This window comes from Myxocyprinus asiaticus, chromosome 26 (genome assembly GCF_019703515.2).
Source record: "Myxocyprinus asiaticus isolate MX2 ecotype Aquarium Trade chromosome 26, UBuf_Myxa_2, whole genome shotgun sequence".
NCBI classification, from domain to species: Eukaryota; Metazoa; Chordata; class Actinopteri; order Cypriniformes; family Catostomidae; genus Myxocyprinus; species Myxocyprinus asiaticus.
The window spans coordinates 9,821,254-9,841,281 of NC_059369.1; the positions used below are offsets into that span (position 1 = coordinate 9,821,254).

The 20,028-nt window shown below is 39.6% G+C and overlaps 2 protein-coding genes across 11 annotated transcripts in view; one reads left to right on the top strand and one right to left on the bottom strand.

The window, feature by feature from the left end:
• LOC127416774 (uncharacterized) overlaps window positions 1–3,339 on the bottom strand; it is a 35,393-nt gene extending 32,054 nt beyond the window's left edge. The window contains exons 1-2 of the mRNA XM_051656328.1: window positions 2,692–3,339; window positions 2,444–2,569 (exon numbers count right to left, since the gene is read on the bottom strand). Of these exons, the coding sequence (XP_051512288.1) occupies window positions 2,444–2,569; window positions 2,692–2,701 (136 nt within the window). The 5' untranslated portion in view covers window positions 2,702–3,339. The remainder of the gene's footprint in view (window positions 1–2,443; window positions 2,570–2,691) is intronic.
• The window catches only part of LOC127416762 (ankyrin repeat domain-containing protein 65-like), a 29,061-nt gene extending 9,452 nt beyond the window's left edge, over window positions 1–19,609 (top strand). For 6 of the 10 annotated variants that reach the window (XM_051656312.1, XM_051656310.1, XM_051656309.1 and 3 more), the window contains 4 exons: window positions 3,374–3,626; window positions 6,884–7,436; window positions 15,870–16,166; window positions 17,022–19,609. In XM_051656312.1, the coding sequence (XP_051512272.1) occupies window positions 3,388–3,626; window positions 6,884–7,436; window positions 15,870–16,166; window positions 17,022–17,207 (1,275 nt within the window). In that variant the 5' untranslated portion in view covers window positions 3,374–3,387 and the 3' untranslated portion in view covers window positions 17,208–19,609. The remainder of the gene's footprint in view (window positions 1–3,373; window positions 3,627–6,883; window positions 7,437–15,869; window positions 16,167–17,021) is intronic. The other 4 variants (XM_051656314.1, XM_051656315.1, XM_051656308.1 and 1 more) reach the window with 2 other exon arrangements.
• The last annotated feature ends 419 nt before the right edge of the window (window positions 19,610–20,028 follow it).

A 20,028-nucleotide genomic window follows, 5' to 3' on the forward strand; every position in this document is an offset into this window, starting at 1 on the left:
TCTGTGGATGAAAATGCCTTGTTGATGAGAGGTCAACAGAGAATGGCCAGACTGGTTTGAACTGATAAATTCTACGGTAACTCAGATAACCGTTCTGTAAACCGTGGTGAGAGGAACAGTATCTCAGTATGATATTCTGAGATGCGGGTTGGTGCTGTTTTGGCGGCACGAGGGGGACCTACACAATATAAGGCGGGTGGTTTTGATGTTGTGGCTGATCGGTGCATGTGAGTATATGTGGATATATCTGTGGCGCTTTATCTGCAGACAGTGGGCCTTTTGCACCATGCTGCTGCCCCCCTTGCCACCTTTATATTTATATGGTTTTTAATCAAAACAAACCACTTTTATAATTTTTCCCCCTCAAATTGTGTTGCTTCATTAATGCTCAGTAAAAAGATTTTTTTTCTTTCTGTAATCATACACTGTGAGATCAGTAAACAACACATTTTCCTTAAGGTGTGCATTTAGCTCTGTTTTACCCTATCATGTGGTGCCTGCACCTGCCTACCATTTCTTGATGCCAATGTCCTTTGAATGTATTGGGTCCTGTTCTCACTGAGACTCCCTACTGCCGTGATGTAAAAAGCTGTCTAATATCTGCCAGAAAAAAAGAATGAACAACTAATTTTAACATATTATAAAAGGAAGCAGCTGGCTAAAGGCATTGACTTCAGAGGACAAGGGTGATCGGAACGGGATCAATGGTCTGCCGCTCCGGCCTGGACCAACACTGCTGCATTTTCCCGAACATTACCGAACAGCCTCTTTTAGATGTTTCACCTCTTGGACACTTTATATTCCACCTAACATAGCTAAATATCTTAAATATGTAAAATATGCATTGCTTAATGTTGTTAAATGTGATGATATATTCTCATTTTATTTGAAAAACCTTTCACTCCTGCTATAAAAAAACAAAACAAAAAAACAATTGCAAAGAAACAAATGATAAACTACATATGAGTGTGATACGACTGGTATTCGTCTTACTTTTTACATATTTAGATCATATCCCTAGAACTTGTGCTCTTGACTTTAATTACCTCTTGAGTCCTGAGCTGAACTTGAGCCGCCCGGCCGTGCTTCGCCTTCGTGCCGCCTGCAAACTAGACTAGTCGTAGTCCTGTCAGTCATGTATTTATTAAAAACGGGGCTGTAGCCCAGGCACAGGGCCTAGTCACGCCCCTGGTTTACACTTTTATCCAAAGTGATGGGACTATTTTCATTGCATTTATCAATGTGACATGGAAACACAGGTAGGGCCTACTACAAAATCATACAATGTTATTAAATATAAAAATAATAAATAATACGCCAAACTCCGTGTAAGCATATAGTCTGGACTTGCGATCTCTCACGCGTCGTACATTAGAGGCAATGCTTTGCAAGTCGCAGCAGCACTTATTATGTGCCCAGCGACACTTTTCAAATGGCATGCATAGTTAACGGTAAGTGGTGGTACGCAACATTAATTTATTAAAGTGTAAACACATTGGCAAAGCCGTACTGACTCTTATTCTGAGAGAATGAAGGCCATACAGAAGATGGGGTGGTTTGACCAATCAGATGAAAGGGGTGTTTCAGTGCCGCCCACATGTGCAAATTAAATATTCAAGCCTTAAACCAATTTTTAAACAATAAACAAAAAAGGAGAAATTGAGCCGAATTCTCATTTTCCATTTGTTAAACTAAATGAAAAAACAAGCCATCTTTTCCTTTCTCGTTATTCCTTTCCAAAAAGGAAATTAAATGGACAAAACTTACATGGTCCACAGACCTGTCTCAACCTGTCTGTCTTTTGAAACTTGAAAGTTCTGACACGTGTCTAAAAAATGTGGAGGTTCTGCGTGAGATGCTGAAGTAACAGCAAGATATAATGTTTTAAATTCAGTGCGTGCAACAGTCAAAGACATCCGTCCAGCGTGTGTTTACATAGTTAACATAATGGAAAAACAGCAGATGCGTTCATAGTAAAACAAGGGAAAAACAGAGCAGACACACACAAAAACACATTTGGGGTGAACGGCACCTAATATGTGCAATAATTTTAGGCATGGGCAACATGGCCAGTTGCCCAGGGCAGCATCTTGTGGGGGGGCAGCACAAGACCCCCCCCCCCCCTTCAACAATATTGGGGGCGGGATGAAGTGGGTTTCGCCCAGGGTGCCATACAAGCTAGAACCGCTACTGTCTATGACAGTGCTAGTCACTGTAAACAATTGTGTGGGTGGTTCTCAATACACACTAAGTTTGAGAATGCTATTTTGCTACCGCTGACTTTTGCTTTGTGAAGTTCTAGAACTGTTAAATCGCTTACAGCACTTTTCATTAGAAGCCTAACCCGAACATGAAGTCATACAAAACTGACCCAAACCCAGCGGTTTTTCAGGTCCCGTCGGGATGCAGATCTTTAGTCAGGCTTAGGGTTGAAGTTAAGTACCTTTAATAATCAGCAGTTTTCTTGACCAAACACTGGGTGGCACCATGATAATTCTGATTGTCGCTGGACTGCTTTCTGGTTCCGGTCTCCATAGGAAGCCATGTAAAAACAACCAAAATGAGCCATCTAGACAGAGAACATTAAACATTTGAAGTGTTAGTCAGAGAAAAAATGAGTTCAGGCTCAACTTGTGCATTTGTTGGCTGTCATAACAACTCAAAGTAGTTAATGATGTCAACATAACTAACCTTGGGCCATAGATTCATGTCATCCACCCACTCCTTAAACTTTGATGGGTGAGGCACTGTCAAAAGACGGTCATCGTTACTTTGTAAAGTATCAGCACTATGGCATCAAATTTTTATTTGGCAAATTTTGCTAATTAAATTAAATAAATATCACATTATCCGTTAAAAACTTACACCAATGTGAGTAAATACACTGGATACTGGAAAACAAAAACAGGCTTCAATTAAGAATCGTGGAACACTTCTGCTTTAAGGCAAAAGGTGGATAGCACGGCCTCACTGCCTTTTTTACTCATTATTTTGTTTCATGCTGAGATTTGATGACAATTAAATTCAGCCATGCAAACGTATTTGATTAATTCAAAAAGATAAGGCTTTATCCTTGGCAGCCTTATAAAATATAACCTTGATGAGCAGTGTTCACAGACAAGAGTTCTAGGGATGTTGGGCTTGGATGGTATTACTTGAAACTTGTAGAGCAAGTCGCAGTGTGTGTGGTTTGTTGTCTAGCAGGATGTTGACAAACTCTTGTCATCCACACTCTTCCATTTCAGTAAAAACTTTTAGTATACATTTCTCATCCTCCTAACAGCTAATGAAATTCAATGGAATAATTTTTAAAGCAAAATTCAGTAGTTTATGTAGTTCTTGCAGTTTTGCACCATGACCCTTTCCTCCACAGACTGTCATCTTGACATGTCCCGTGCAATCCCAGAGGTGCAATGGAGGTGGATGGAGCTCCATGACTCCGTGTCCATGGGCTCTGTGGAGAGGAGAGTCCGGATGGCTGCGGGAACCAGACAGTGGAGGATTCTTCGCCGGCCGAAACCCAGACACTCACTCCTGGATGAGCGCAGGCTGCATCATGCTGCTTGGGAAGGTTGTCTGGAGCAAGTCAAGGCTATGCTGGACCGTGGGGTTCCTGCTAACTGCCAGTTAGTGTCCTAAAAACTTTAACTTACCATAGCTTTTCTCACCTAAAATAAGGTGGGTATGGGCAGGCCCTGACAGAATCGGCTGACATTTTTCCGCATTTTCTGCGCTGATTTTTAGGGAAGATCTGCATAATTCTGTGGAACTGAATAAACATAGCAAAATGTATTAAATGGACATTACACTACTATACTCTTACTAGAAGGCCTGAGCATAGTGAAAATAGCCAAAATATTTCATAAACAATCATGCAAGGGGTGGGAAATGCATAGAACTTTTATGAATGAGTTTTCTGCTAAGTTCTGTGTGTGCAGATTCCATCTGGGCATGGTGTGGGTATTTTTACAGGTAATTCGCTATACACATTAAACATCACTTTTCAGTGTTTAATACCTTATAAATAAAAGATAGATTGATTAATCGATTGATGTTTGGTAACACTGAGACTGTCAGCATGGGCCATTGTCCATGTCTTGGTTGATTACAGTAGCTCCTCTTGTGTCAGTTCTGAAATTGTACCAACAGCCTTTTCAACTGATAATGCACACTTTCTCTTTTCACAATTTTTTTGGTGTGAATTTTTGTAGGAAAATAAGGATTTGTTTAATTTCAGCAATTTAATGTAAACATAATATTTATTTATTGAACAACAAAAAACTTCCTACACAAAACCTTTTTTTAATTGCACAAAAAATTTTGTTTGCACAAAAAAAAAAAAAAATATTGCGCACAAATTTTCTTTTTGCAAAAACTTTTGTTTCTTCGCACACAAAAACTTTGCACTGCTAGATCTCTGACTGCAGGATCTTCAGCGCTGAATTCGTCTCAGCGCCCAGAGTTCGAGGATGCACCAGTTTGAGGAGCTGCTCACAACTTTCCTCAGATGTGTCCAAGTCAGTTCTGAGCTTGGGTCTCCACGATGATGACTGTTGCCTGGAGTCGTCCACCTGCTGATCCGATGCCATCTCTGAGCTTTCCTCCACAATCTTCTCAATGATGATGTCAGGCGGTGCAGAGCTGACTTGGTCAGTTTGCTCTTCTTTCTTCTCTAAGCTCCAGGAAAGTGCAACACGGCCGTTCATCACAGACAAAGCTTATGTAGCAGCTTCAATGGACGAGAAGGCGTCAAATCCCTTGCTGCGCCTGTTCTCCAACATCACCTTGGAACTGGTGACGAGTCCAAAAGATGAAAACAATCTGAGAAGCTGCTCACTGTCCATGTTGTACAGCAGATTGGAGACATAGAGGCTGAATCCAGGTCTTGAGCTCTTGTCATCCTTTTTTCCAGCTTTCATTCTGCCCGACGCTCCTTGTTGCTCTTGAATTGGCATAGACACAAGTTGGTCATTCAGCATCATGCCATCCAGTTTCTTGATGGCCCTCGGCAAATGTAATAAAATGGACAAATCAATAGCCCTTAGACTCACTTTTATCACAGATGACTCTACAGGACAGGGTGTCCCTGAAGAATGTATCATAAAGGGCTATGTCATTAATGCCCTCTGGCAGGCCCTTATTGCAGATGTTTCCGATCGTGCTGGGCCTGCAGCAGTCCTATCGAAACAGGATTAAAACTAGGACGATTAGGGTGATTCACATGATGCTAAAATAAAACGCTAAACATAAATGATCACTAAAAACATTAATGCCATAAATTCATAAATATGATGATCACATTAGTTAAAGCTGTGGCTTTGAGATTTGTTTATTATTATTATTATTATTATTATTATTATTATTATTATTATTATTTTGCCAGTCAGTTTGAACAGTTTTGAACTTTTTTTCTCTTTAATTAAATCCTATTGTGGGGAACAACTGTATATTTTTGCTATATTAAAATGTATCTTAAAGGGATAGTTCACCCAAAATGAAAATTCTCTCATTATTTACCCTTATGCCATCCCAGATGTGTATGACTTTCTTTCATCTGCTGAACACAAACAATGATTAGAAAAATATTTCAGCTCTGTAGGTCCATACAATGCAAGTGAATGGGTGCCAAAATTATGAAGCTCCAAAATCCACATAAGGACAACATAAAAGTACTCCAGACGACCCTGGTGGTTAAATCCATATCTTCTGAAGTGATATGATAGGTGTGGGTGAGAAAAGTCTTTTTTTTTTTCTCCTCCCTGCTCAGTCAATCTCCACTTTAACTTTCACATTCTTCTTCTTCTGTTTTTGGTGATTTGCATTCTTTATGCATATCACCTGCTACTGGGCAGGGAGGAGAATTTTTTATTAAAAATTACTTTTTTGAAAATGTATTTTCACCCACACCTATCAAATTGTGTGTGAACACATGGATTTAACCACTGGAGTTGTATGGATTACTTTTATGCTCCCTTTATGTGGATTTTGGAGCTTAAAAATGTTGGTACCAATTGAATTGCATTGTATGGACCTACAGAGCTGAAATATTCTTCTAAAATCATAATTTGTGTTCTGCAGAAGAAAGTCATACACATCTGGGATGCTTGGAGGGTGAGTAAATCATGAGAGGAATTTCATTTTTGGGTGAACTAGCCCTTTAAACATTTAAGAATGGCATTAGGTTTACAATATCAACAGTTCAAAGCCCTAAATCAGCATTGTAAAACTAGTGAAGAGTAAAGCAGAATAAGAAAATTTAATAAAAGTATAAACTCAACACCAGGAAGGATTTTCGATGTAGAATTCAAAATGTCAGGCAATGATTTTTTTCTGTCTCATCTTCTGTTTCTCTATAATTTCTCATTGGCAGTAGTTGTGAAAACAAAATTTGTGGGGACAATTTCTCTGTTTCTCTTTTTAGCAAGTGTATCTCAATCTTAACTTACAGGTATGCAACTTTACAAAAAAACATCAGCATGATCTTACTTCAAGTGTGCTTGAGTGTGAGGAAACTGAATTCAAATTCAGATTTTGTTTTTACTGCATGTTTCGCAACTCAGTTTACTAATGTAATTTTCTGTAGAAGGTCTTTCCAGGTGAATCAGGATATTCAACAAGAAAAAATATAGGGTGGGACTTGGTGTTAGCCATCAGGAATTGATTGGAATGTGAAAAGAGGGTGTTGGTACTTGGAGGGGAGGGGTTGAAAAGTCAGGTGGATTTGTGACATCAGCTGAAAAGGAAAGTTGTTTTTAGAGGCAAAGAAAGTCATTACATTTTGATAATAGTAAATATAGGGTCAATTTGAATTTCAGTTTGACATTAATCTCAAAATAAATACACAGACATATGTTTTGCTGACTGTGCCATGTTGAATTTTCAGGGATCCGTATGGTTGGACAGCTCTCCACCATGCTTCTTTCAGGGGTCATCTCACACTGGTCAAGTTCCTGTTGCAAACAGGCCAGGTGGAAGTAAACAGTCAGGACTTTTTCAACTGCACCCCCCTGCACCGCTCCTGCAGTGGAGGAAACCCCGAGACCACAGAGTTTCTCCTCCAGAAGGGGGCATCACTCGAAATGCGGTCCTGCTCCGGCCACACACCCCTCCACCTGACTGCAGCTAATGGACACCTGGGCACAGCTCGCGTTCTGCTCCAGCACTTGGCTTCAGCGAACCCTCAGGACTTTCATAAGTGGACACCCCTGCACTGGGCGGTGTTTGGTGGCTGGGGAGATATGGCCGAGCTCCTGCTGGATAATGGGGCAGATGTGGAGGGAGGTAAAGGTGCGGGCATGAGCCCACTGCAGCTGGCAGTGCTGTCTGGGAATGAAGCGGGGGTTAGACTACTGCTCCAGAAGGGTGCAGATGCCAATACGAGGGGTCCAAATGGTAGAACAGCCCTGCATCTATGTGCCTGCTATGGAGACAAGAAGGTTAATGTAAAAAGTTTTTATTAATCAGTATCTTTGCCTTGTTGTTCATTAAAAATATACAGTATAAACCAGTGGTTCTCAACTGGTTTTGCTTCGAGACCCAGATTTTAAAATGGAAATCAAGTGGCGATACCATAGTAAAAACGTTACCTGTATTTAATGCATCCTGGGTCGCATTTCCTTTTATCTTGCATAGTTTGTTCATGGTTTTCTGGTATAAGGGCATGCATCAAGTGACATTATTTTTGTTTGTTGTTGATGTCAACAACAAAAGCTACAGAAAGTTTTCTCTCCCCCTTTTAAAAATGTAATAGCATATTTATTTATATGATCCTATTATTATCACGTTTGTTTCCTAATTTAAAACATCATTCAAACAGATCATACATATTACACAGGAGAAAAGGCTCCTCATTACCATGGTTAGATCAGTGTAGCTAGTCTTAAAGCTGCAATATGTAACTTTTTTTCATGTAATATTCGCCTTTTTTTTGCCAATGTGTAAACGGCTTGTAACACAACTAAAAAAATTAGCCTTTCCCAGACTTCCTAGATTGCCTATTAAAGCCTTTAGACTGATTTTCATGCGAAGGGAGCGGGTCACTTTTGCCGGGAAAATCCAAAGGATGTGATGTTTATGCGTGCTCCCGAGAGCCTTGCCTCAGTGCTTCTCTTCCGCTATTCAACAGCGACAACAAACTGCAACACTAGGTAATGTTATCTTAGAGATGGAATACAGCAAACGTCCGGCTCCCAGCACATCACCGACTCCTACACAAACTCAGAGTAAGCCAAAAAAAACAAAAAAAAACATTCCCGTCTGGCTAAGCAGAAACGAGATCGTGGTCGAGCGAAAACTAGAGTGAACATCAGCAGGGTATTTGATTCCTGGAGGGACATTAGTTCGGTTTTGGGGATCAAAACCGACCCTGAATTGGCATTCTTGTTATTGGACAGGTAAGCTTACATAACTGTAAAGCATGTGAAATATAGTGCCATAAGGATTGATCTATGTAATTTTAGATAACTTGATCTTGCCAGCTAACGCGGAAGGATTGCAAGCTACCTTGCTTCGTAACTTTCAAATAATTTCAACGATCTTCTCTTTATAATACAAGTCAGGTATGCTGATTCACAGTAACTGACATAATGTTCATCTGTAATTATTCAGCAAGGTAAACTACAATAATACATGAAATATATGCCAGACAATGTTCAAGATAATGCAAAAAAGACCCATTCATTAGTGTAATGTAACTTGGTTATACAGAAAATATATACATTATATTATTATAAACCAATAGCGCATCGATATATCAAAATGACAGTTGTGATGCAACATATTTATAATGTACAGTCTATTTTATACACAGATACTGTCATCCACCAAATTTAGCTAACAGCTATTGATAAAGCTGGCTAGCTAGCTAACGCCGACATAGGCTATCGTATAAATGCAGTCAATGTATCATGCAAAGAAAAGTGATTACTTCAAACTACAGTCTTGCATAGTCAGACCTATATCCACACTTTGCTTTAGCCCTGTTCCAGCACTGGAGAGTCAAATACAATATACAGTCTCAAAGTTTGTAGTAAAACAATCATAACTGTGTAATTTTAATTATGCTACCTCATCTGTCACCATGAAGCCGGTTAATCACGTTCAGTCTCTTTGTTTTGTTCCCTATGGAGTGTGCGCGATCACGAGCTACAGGCTGCAGTTCACTTAACAGCCACAGGTGTCATTAGTAACAAGTTTTTCTGAATCTTACATACTGCACCTTTAAATAATAATAATAATAATAATAATAAATTATAATATTTATTAAAAAGTACTAGCCAAAACACTTTTTGAAACTTTAACTACAACTGCCACTGTTGAAATAAAAATGAGGCCTATTAGATTTTACTTTTAGGTTATTTCATATGAAACTAACATTTTGTCGAAATATAACAGTTACTTTTACTTTTTGTAAAATTGTGAAACAATGATGTAAAAGCAGATCATTAGCGCAAGCTGGTTCCGTTACACTCATGTGAAAGCTTTAATCGGACCGCAAAAAATACTGCAGTGTGGATGAGAAGCCTTTAGCTGAATGCGAGATTTTCATTAAATTCGCCTTGGCAGTCCAAAATGGTCAGGGTTGGGGAGTAACGGAATACATGTAACAGGATTATGTATGTAAAATACAAAATACAAGTAACTGTATTCCACTACAGTTACAATTTAAATAATTGGTAATTAGAATACAGTTACATTCAAAAAGTATTTTGATTACTGAAGAGATTACTTTGCATTTTATTGTCATTTGTTTCATTTAATATTTAGTCCTTTCAGATGGAAAACATTTATACATATAAATGATGTGATCCAAAGTGCATTTGAACAGCGGTGAAACACTTTCTTATGATGTGTTACATTCATACGAGCAGACAGAGAAGTAAGTTTGAAGTAAGTTTGGAGCAGAAGAAATAGAAATAAACCTTGTGTAAATTGTCAGCTTTACGCTAAGCTAAAATGCTATTTCTAGCCATTTTACATGCACATGTTACCAGACACGATCATATTTTTTTATCAAGAAGATTCACGTTGGATCATAATTTCTTTTTTTCTAGTAAGACCTTTGATATTAGGGCAACAATCATATTCTTGATCATCATTTTTGTATTGTTGTCCTGTAAAAATATCTAAAAATCCTTAAAACAAGATCAATTTGATTTATCTTGTTTGAGAAACAACATTGCATAAGATATTTAGGTTTTTTAGAGAATGTATTTTTAACATGTGTATTTTGTCTTACTGTACTGGCAGAGTTTTTATAGTCAAAACAAGTGAAAAAAATCTACCAGTGCTGAAGAAGTAATCCAAAGTATTTACAATACGTTACTGACCTTGAGTAATCTAACGTAATACGTTACAAATTACATTTTACAGCATGTATTCAGTAATCTGTAGTGGAATACATTTCAAAAGTAACCCTCCCTGTAAATGGGCTATCACTTGGACAGTCGCCCTAAAATTCTTCAATGGGAGAACCATGGCATTGTTCCTTCCCTGCTGCCCACGAGCGACCCGGTCCGAATAGACCTGCGACCCACCAGTTGAGAAACACTGGTATAAACAACTTCAAAACAAGTTACATTTACTTAAGAAAATTTTTCATATAATATATCTAAGTGTATCTCTCTGACCCATTTGCAAATTCTTTTAAGCATAAACCTCATTTCAGTAATCTGATTTATTTTCAAGTGAATCAGGATATTCAACAAAAAATGTAGGGGCAGGACTTAATTTTTGCCATAAGGAATTGATCGTTCACGAAATATGGGCGTTATATATGGAGGATGAAACCTGAAAAAAAAACAATAATCATATACAGTAAATATTTTAATAAATGCATACCAAAAATGAATAAATAATAAAAACTAAATAAATACCAAATCTATATATTCATGCATTAATAAATAAACTAAATAACTAAACAAATACAGGTGCATCTCAATAAATTAGAATGTCGTGGAAAAGTTCATTTATTTCAGTAATTCAACTCAAATTGTGAAACTGGTTTATTAAATAAATTCAATGCACACAGACTGAAGTAGTTTAAGTCTTTGGTTCTTTTAATTGTGATGATTTTGACTCACATTTAACAAAAACCCACCAATTCACTATCTCAAAAAATTAGAATATGGTGACATGCCAATCAGCTAATCAACTCAAAACACCTGCAAAGGTTTCCTGAGCCTTCAAAATGGTCTCTCAGTTTGGTTCACTAGGCTACACAATCATGGGGAAGACTGCTGATCTGACAGTTGTCCAGAAGACAATCATTGACACCCTTCACAAGGAGGGTAAGCCACAAACATTCATTGCCAAAGAAGCTGGCTGTTCACAGAGTGCTGTATCCAAGCATGTTAACAGAAAGTTGAGTGGAAGGAAAAAGTGTGGAAGAAAAAGATGCACAACCAACCGAGAGAACCGCAGCCTTATGATTGTCAAGCAAAATCGATTCAAGAATTTGGGTGAACTTCACAAGGAATGGACTGAGGCTGGGGTCAAGGCATCAAGAGCCACCACACACAGACATGTCAAGGAATTTGGCTACAGTTGTCGTATTCCTCTTGTTAAGCCTCTCCTGAACCACAGACAACGTCAGAGGCGTCTTACCTGGGCTAAGGAGAAGAAGAACTGGACTGTTGCCCAGTGGTCCAAAGTCCTCTTTTCAGATGAGAGCAAGTTTTGTATTTCATTTGGAAACCAAGGTCCTAGAGTCTGGAGGAAGGGTGGAGAAGCTCATAGCCCAAGTTGCTTGAAGTCCAGTGTTAAGTTTCCACAGTCTGTGATGATTTGTCATCTGCTGGTGTTGGTCCATTGTGTTTTTTGAAAACCAAAGTCACTGCACCCGTTTACCAAGAAATTTTGGAGCACTTCAGGCTTCCTTCTGCTGACCAGCTTTTTAAAGATGCTGATTTCATTTCCCAGCAGGATTTGGCACCTGCCCACACTGCCAAAAGCACCAAAAGTTGGTTAAATGACCATGGTGTTGGTGTGCTTGACTGGCCAGCAAACTCACCAGACCTGAACCCCATAGAGAATCTATGGGGTATTGTCAAGAGGAAAATGAGAAACAAGAGACCAAAAAATGCAGATGAGCTGAAGGCCACTGTCAAAGAAACCTGGGCTTCCATACCACCTTAGCAGTGCCACAAACTGATCACCTCCATGCCACGCTGAATTGAGGCAGTAATTAAAGCAAAAGGAGCCCCTACCAAGTATTGAGTACATATACAGTAAATGAACATACTTTCCAGAAGGCCAACAATTCACTAAAAATGTTTTTTTTATTGGTCTTATGATGTATTCTAATTTTTTGAGATAGTGAATTGGTGGGTTTTTGTTAAATGTGAGTCAAAATCATCACAATTAAAAGAACCAAAGACTTAAACTACTTCAGTCTGTGTGCACTGAATTTATTTAATACACGAGTTTCACAATTTGAGTTGAATTACTGAAATAAATGAACTTTTCCACGACATTCTAATTTATTGAGATGCACCTGTATATTAATAAATGTGCCAATAGATAATAAAAAATAAAAATAAAAAATTTGTATGTATGTATATACAGTGCATCTGGAAAGTATTCACAGCGCTTCACTTTTTCCACATTTTATTATGTTACAGCCTTATTCCAAAATGGATTAAATTCATTATTTTCCTCAAAATTCTACAAACAATACCCCATAATGACAACGTGAAAGAAGTTTGTTTGAAATCTTTGCAAATTTATAAAAAAAAAAACAAAAAAAAAAAATCGCATGTACATAAGTATTCACAGCCTTTGCTCAATACTTTGTTGAAGCACCTTTGGCACCAATTACAGCCTCAAGTCTTTTTGAGTATGATGCTACAAGCTTGGCACACCTATTTTTGGGCAATTTCTCCCATTCTTCTTTGCAGGACCTCTCAAGCTCCATCAGGTTGGATGGGGAGCGTCGGTGCACAGCCATTTTCAAATCTCTCCAGAGATGTTCAATCGGGTTCAAGTCTGGGCTCTGGCTGGGCCACTCAAGGACATTCACAGAGTTGTCCCGTAGCCACTCCTTTGTTATCTTGGCTGTGTGCTTAGGGTCGTTTTCCTGTTGGAAGATGAACCTTTGCACCAGTCTGAGGTCCAGAGCGCTCTGGAGCAGGTTTTCATCAAGGTTGTCTCTGTACATTGCTGCATTCATCTTTCCCTCGATCCTGACTAGTCTCCCAGTTCCTGCCGCTGAAATACATCCCCACTGCATTATACTGCCACCACCATGCTTCCTTGTAGGGATGGTATTAGCCAGGTGATGAGCGATGCCTGGTTTCCTCCAGACATGACGCTTGCCATTCAGGCCAAAGAGTTCAATCTTTGTTTCTCATGGTCTGAGAGTCCTTCAGGTGCCTTTTGGCAAACTCCAGGTGGGCTGTCATGTGCCTTTTACTGAGGAGTACCTTCCATCTGGCCACTCTACCATACAGGCCTGATTTGTGGAGTGCTGCAAAGATGGTTGTTCTTCTGGAAGGTTCTCCTCTCTCCACAGAGAAATGCTGGAGCTCTGTCAGAGTGACCATCGGGTTCTTGGTCACCTCCCTGACTAAGGCCCTTCTCCCCCGATCGCTCAGTTTGGCCGGGCGGCCAGCTCTAGGAAGAGTCCTGGTGGTTCCAAACTTCTTTCATTTATGGATGATGGAGGCCACTGTGCTCATTGGGACCTTCAATGCTGCAGAAATTTTTCTGTACCCTTCCCCAGATCTGTGCCTCGATACAATCCTGTCTCGGAGGTCTACAGACAATTCCTTGGACTTCATGGCTTGGTTTGTGCTCTGACATGCACTGTTAACTGTGGGACCTTATATAGACAGGTGTGTGCCTTTCCAAATCATGTCCAATCCACTGAATTTACCACAGGTGGACTCCAGTCAAGTTGTAGAAACATCTCAAGGATGATCAGTGGAAACAGGATGCACCTGAGCTCAATTTTGAGTGTCATGACAAAGGCTGTGAATACTTATGTACATGTGATTTTTTTTTTGTTTTTTATTTTTAATAAATTTGCAAAGATTTCAAACAAACTTCTTTCACGTTGTCATTATGGGGTATTGTTTGTAGAATTTTGAGGAAAATAATGAATTTAATCAATTTTGGAATAAGGCTGTAACATAACAAAATGTGGAAAAAGTGAAGCGCTGTGAATACTTTCCGGATGCACTGCATATATATATATATATATATATATATATATATATATACACATACAGTTGAAGTCAGAAGTTTACATACACTTAGGTTGAAGTCATTAAAACTCATTTTTTAACCACTCCACAGATTTCATATTCGCAAACTATAGTTTTGTCAAAGTCGTATAGGACATCTACTTTGTGCATGACATGAGTAATGTTTCCAACAATTGTTTACAGACAGATTGTTTCAATTTTAATTGACTATATCACAATTCCAGTGGGTAAGAAGTTTACATACACTAAGATAACTGTGCCTTTAAGCAGCTTGGAAAATTCCAGGAAATTATATCAAGCCTTTAGGCAATTATCCAATTAGCTTCTGATAGGAGGTGTACTGAATTGGAGGTGTATCTGTGGATGTATTTAAGGCCTACCTTCAAACTCAGTGCCTCTTTGCTTGACATCATGGGAAAATCAAATGAAATCAGCCAAGACCTCAGAAAAAACAAATTGTGGACCTCCACAAGTCTGGTTCATCTTTGGGAGCAATTTTCAAATGCCAGAGGGTACCACATTCATCTGTACAAACAATGGTACGCAAGTATAAACACCATGGGACCACGCAGCCATCATACCGCTCAGGTATGTTTGTATGTTAGTTTGGTGCTAAAAGTGCAAATCAATCCCAGAACAACAGCAAAGGATGTTGTGAAGATGCTGGAGGAAAAATGTAGACAAGTATCTATATCCACAGTGAAACAAGTCCTATATCGACATACCGTTGTGCTCAAAAATTTGCATACCCTGGCAGAAATTTTGAAAATATGACTGATCATGCAAAAAAACTGTCTTTTATTTAAGGATATTGATCATATGAAGCCATTTATTATAACATAGTTGCACATGTTGCAATTAGTGTCTAAATAGTCAATGAGTTTGTTAGCTCTCACGTGGATGCACTGAGCAGGCTAGATACTGAGCCATGGGGAGCAGAAAAGAACTGTCAAAAGACCTGCGTAACAAGGTAATGGAACTTTATAAAGATGGAAAAGGATATAAAAAGATTTCCCAAGCCTTGAAAATGCCAGTCAGTTCTGTTCAATCACTTATTAAGAAGTGGAAAATTCAGGGATCTCTTGATACCAAGCCAAGGTCAGGTAGACCAAGAAAGATTTCAGCCACAACTGCCAGAAGAATTGTTCGGGATACAAAGAAAAACCCACAGGTAACCTCAGGAGAAATACAGGCTGCTCTGGAAAAAGACGGTGTGGTTGTTTCAAGGAGCACAATACTTGTTGACCCCTCTCCAAACATAGCGCTTCTGGTTGTGACCATAAAGCTCTATTTTGGTCTCGTCACTCCAAATTACAGTGTGCCAGAAGCTGTGAGGCGTGTCAAGATGTTGTCGGGCATATTGTAACCGGGCTTTTTTGTGGCATTGGCTTCTTTCTGGCAACTCGACCATGCAGCTCATTTTTGTTCAAGTATCGTCGTATGTGCTCCTTGAAACAATCATACTGTCTTTTTCCAGAGCAGCCTGTATGTCTCCTGAGGTTACCTGTGGGATTTTCTTTGTATCCCGAACAATTCTTCTGGCAGTTGTGGCTGAAATCTTTCTTGGTCTACCTGACCTTGGTTTGGTATCAAGAGATCCCCGAATTTTCCAATTAAGGTTTGATCTTTTTTTTATTTCTCTACCATCATGGTTTTCCATACTAGATCCTCCAGCAGCTGTTATCAGGAGGGGCCAAGGTTGACATCAGGGATGGAGATGTAGCGTCACCACTGCACCTGGCTGCCCGCAGTGGCTCCAGGGCAGTGGTGCACCTGTTGATTTTGAACGGAGCAGGACTTGAGGAACGAGACAGCCTCAAAATGACACCACTGCACTACTCAACACTCAAGGACAATGTTGAAGCTGCCAAGCTCTTGCTGCACTACGGGGCAGATGTGAATGCTACTGAGAGACTGGGGCAGACACCTCTGCATCTGGCCTCTGAAAGTGGTCACTGCAAGGTGTGTTGATTGTCTCTAATTATAGCTTTCATAAGTCCATGTTTCCTTAAAAGTGCACTCAGTAATATTTTGTTAATGTTGCGCTGACACCTAGCGGCGTAGATGCAGAAGCACGCAAGAGCAAAAGGCTGTTGAGCTCCAAAAACTATTAAAAAAAGTACCTTACATGTTCCATAGCCCAAATGACTCATACACTATATTCCTAGTCTTCATTCTTCCATTACATTATGGGACACAACACCTTCATTTTGAGCCTTTTGAGCGATTAACAACAGGACAGGTCCCTCTTGAATGTTCCGCCGCTGAAATATTGGACAAGAGGCCAAAATACAGGATGTCCCGGCTAAAATGGGACAGTTGGCAACCATAGGTCCACGTGATAGGCTGTTGAGACTCGGTGCCCCACCTACTTTGATGACGACAGCTTTTTCCAGTTTATTTCTTCACTCAGTTGAGATCGGTGAACCCAATGCAGTGCTGAGTTACCACACTTTTATAAACCCATCTTTACAGTAATATCGATATCATTCTTTAAAACACAAGTGTAAAAAACCTTTTCATGATCTTGGATTCTTTTCACAAAATTCATCATAAAATCTAAAAACAGAGGGTAAATGGAGCATATTATGATCTCGTATAGCATGTTAGCATTATCATTAGTGCCATGACTGCAAAATGTTCAAATGAAATTACACATGTTCTGCACAGGGAGAGCAAATGTTGACAGAATTTTTGGGTAAATTATTCCTTTAAGCTTAAAACACATCTCATCACAGGAGAATAAATGTGGCACAAAAATAGCTTTATAATGTTCACGTGTCTGTTCCTAAAGACCACTTGTGATTCATTCCACAGGTACTGAAGGTTCTGCTAGACAAAGGTGCTGATCCCTCTGTAAGGAGCAGTTGGAGAGAGACTGCAGAGGACATTGCAAGAACACACAATCAGCTTTGGATACTTCAGCTGCTTCAGCAACACCAGATGCTCAGAATGAGAGATCAAGCTCAGGAGAGTGTTGCTGTGCAGAGAGGGAAAGAATGACAGTGCTGAGTGGTGTTCCAACAATGCTGATATTTCGTATAACAGCTCTAGAGCTTTTCACTGTTATAATCTGCTGTCTGCTTTTCCCCTTATGAAAATTGTCATGGTAACCATAATTTCTGCCAAAATAGCAGAATACCTGTACTGTGAATACAGGCAAAGTGGGACACTTTTGGAAATTTTACTTTTTTCTGGCACTTTTAATTATTATCCTAATACCATATAACCTGACATTATACCTTAATGGAAAGCTTAGGATGTCTCCTACCTCAGTGAAAAGCAAAAATTAAGAAATACTGGGGAGAAGAACCTTTAAAGACACTCTTTTGACCAAACCCCAGATTTTTTCAGCAAATACTGGTAAAGCTTTTGACACTTGTATAGTCAAATTAGGATACTTTATTTTCCCCCACAAGATAGACAGGGATCTGTACTTGAATATTGTTTATTGTTGCTAGGATATGTCTCTGGTGACAGTCGAACACCTGCTAAGCTGACGTTAGCATTGCAGTTCCCTTTCAATTCGGTCACTTCAACGCTGTGTCAGTTAGCTGACCCTATGGGGAGCTCTTCTCAGGAGTGACGATTTCTGAAGCCCTTTATAATCATGGCAATTTTATTAGCAGATGGTGCTTGGCATCCCGCCCTCAATGCACGTGTCATTGAGAGCAAATAAGAGATCAGCGGAAAGGCTCCTTCTGGGCAGAGCATGTGCTCCTGATGATGCCAGCCCCATGAAGCAAAACACTTTGTCCTAACCAGACGCAATACTATAAGATTCCAGCGACAAGCAATCTGTCTGTCCATACCAGGCGCAATGCGACACAGCAACACTGCTTTATTTAAATGATGATAAATAACATTACAAATCAGAATAGTCAGATGGAACAGCCTGTTTATTGAATGTAAATCATTACCTCACTGAAGCTGTGTATGGACAGATGGTGTTTAGGGCAAGCCCCGAGCGGATAAATATACACAATCACACGCATACACAGGGCAAAGTTACTTTATGAATCACATTCAAATCAGTTTGTTACCATTGTTTATGTTCATGCAGTCCTCCTGTTTTTATTTCGCCAATCTCTACGTCACAGGGAAGCGAAGAGAAAGTCAGAATGAGCCGGTATATCACCCCTCTGCCATTCTGAACCAGTGTGTGTGACAGAGCTTTGGCTGAAGAGAATGAGACCTCAAGCACAACATTCAGTAGGTGTGTGACACCCTTGGCCAAAATAAAGTTGTTTTGAACTGGCTAGTAAGACGTCAGCTTTAATATACTGATATGAGAAGGATTTTTTTGACTGGGCTGCCCGTCGTGACATCGCAGAAATAGAAATAATTTCAAAAATAGAATGCCCTGTTGCTCATTGGGGGCTCGGCTGGTTAGGACAAAAACTCTGTTTAACATGGAAAAGATACCTTTTATTGCGTGTCGCTGTGCTGCGTCTGGTTAGGACACAGTGTTATCCCTACGGCAGTGTGGATGAGGGCTGCACCTGCACCTTGGCGCAACTGTTTACTACCCGATGGCTAGTGTCGTTGTGAAGCCCTGCCCTTTGTTGTGATGGGGCGCTGTTGGTTCTCCTAAATTAAAAATCCTAAATTATATTTAAAGTGGAGCTCTGTTTGCGATTTTCTACTCCTTTTGGCTAGTAGCGCAATATAGGTATTCAATCAGTAATACAGAGTGATGGTATAGGGTCCCCATAGCTTCAGCTAACTGATGCAGCGTTGAAGTGACTGATTTGAAAGAGAATGCTCAAGTTACAAGTGTAACCCTGGTTCAGTGAAAGGAAGCAATAAGATGCTGCATATCGCTGTTAAGGGATTGGGAGATGTGCTCTCCTCCCTTCAGAAGGAAATCCTGACGAGATGGTAGTGCGATTCCGCTTGTATGCTCGCGATGAAATGCGCGTTGAGGACGGGATGCCAAATGCCATCTGCCAATAAAATTGGCATTATTATAAAGGGCTTCAGAGAAGGGCTTCCTCTCACTCCTGAGAGGAGCTCCCCATAGCATCAGCTAACTGATGCTACATCCAGTTGTAACCTGAGCATTTTATTTCCTCACACATCATCTTCCGAGCATCTGGCAATAGAATACATTTGGTCGGAGATCGGAGATATCAAGTAGGAAATCCCACATCTGACTGAACAGAATGCAGCATAACTGTCCCACTTTACCCATATTCACCCTAGTTATTATTACTACTGTACAGCTACAACACCTAACATTTTAAGAATCTTTTATGACAGTGCTAGCTTATACCAAGTTGACCCAGTTTTATTGTAATAGCAATAACTGTTATGCCTATGGTATTATAGTGGATAGCGTGATTACCGTGGTACATTTTGTAAGGATCTACAGTATATAGGAATAAAATAATTTTCAACATTCAGACACTGGGCCTTCAATGTCTTACAAAGGAGGTATAACTTGAGCACATTATAATGCTGTAATAACAGTGGCTTGCAGTATCTTCTGCTACCTCGTCTAATTTTGTTGCTCACGTGACTCATGATCAATGCCAGGGTGACATCAGGTACACGACTGTGGAACGTCCCCGCGTATTGATACGTACGATTCACTGGACTTGTTTCACTGTAATCAATGTTACTGGAACGTTCCGTTCCAGAAACTACTTAAAATCTAAAATTCTTAAAATAAACATTAACATCTTCAAATATACATACGTATATTTGAATAGCAGAGACAGTTTCCCTAAAGGAACAACGTATATGACACCACTAAAACTAACTGTACCAGTTATCGTTCATAAATGCATGTTAAATTGACTAAATTACCAGATTACGAAAT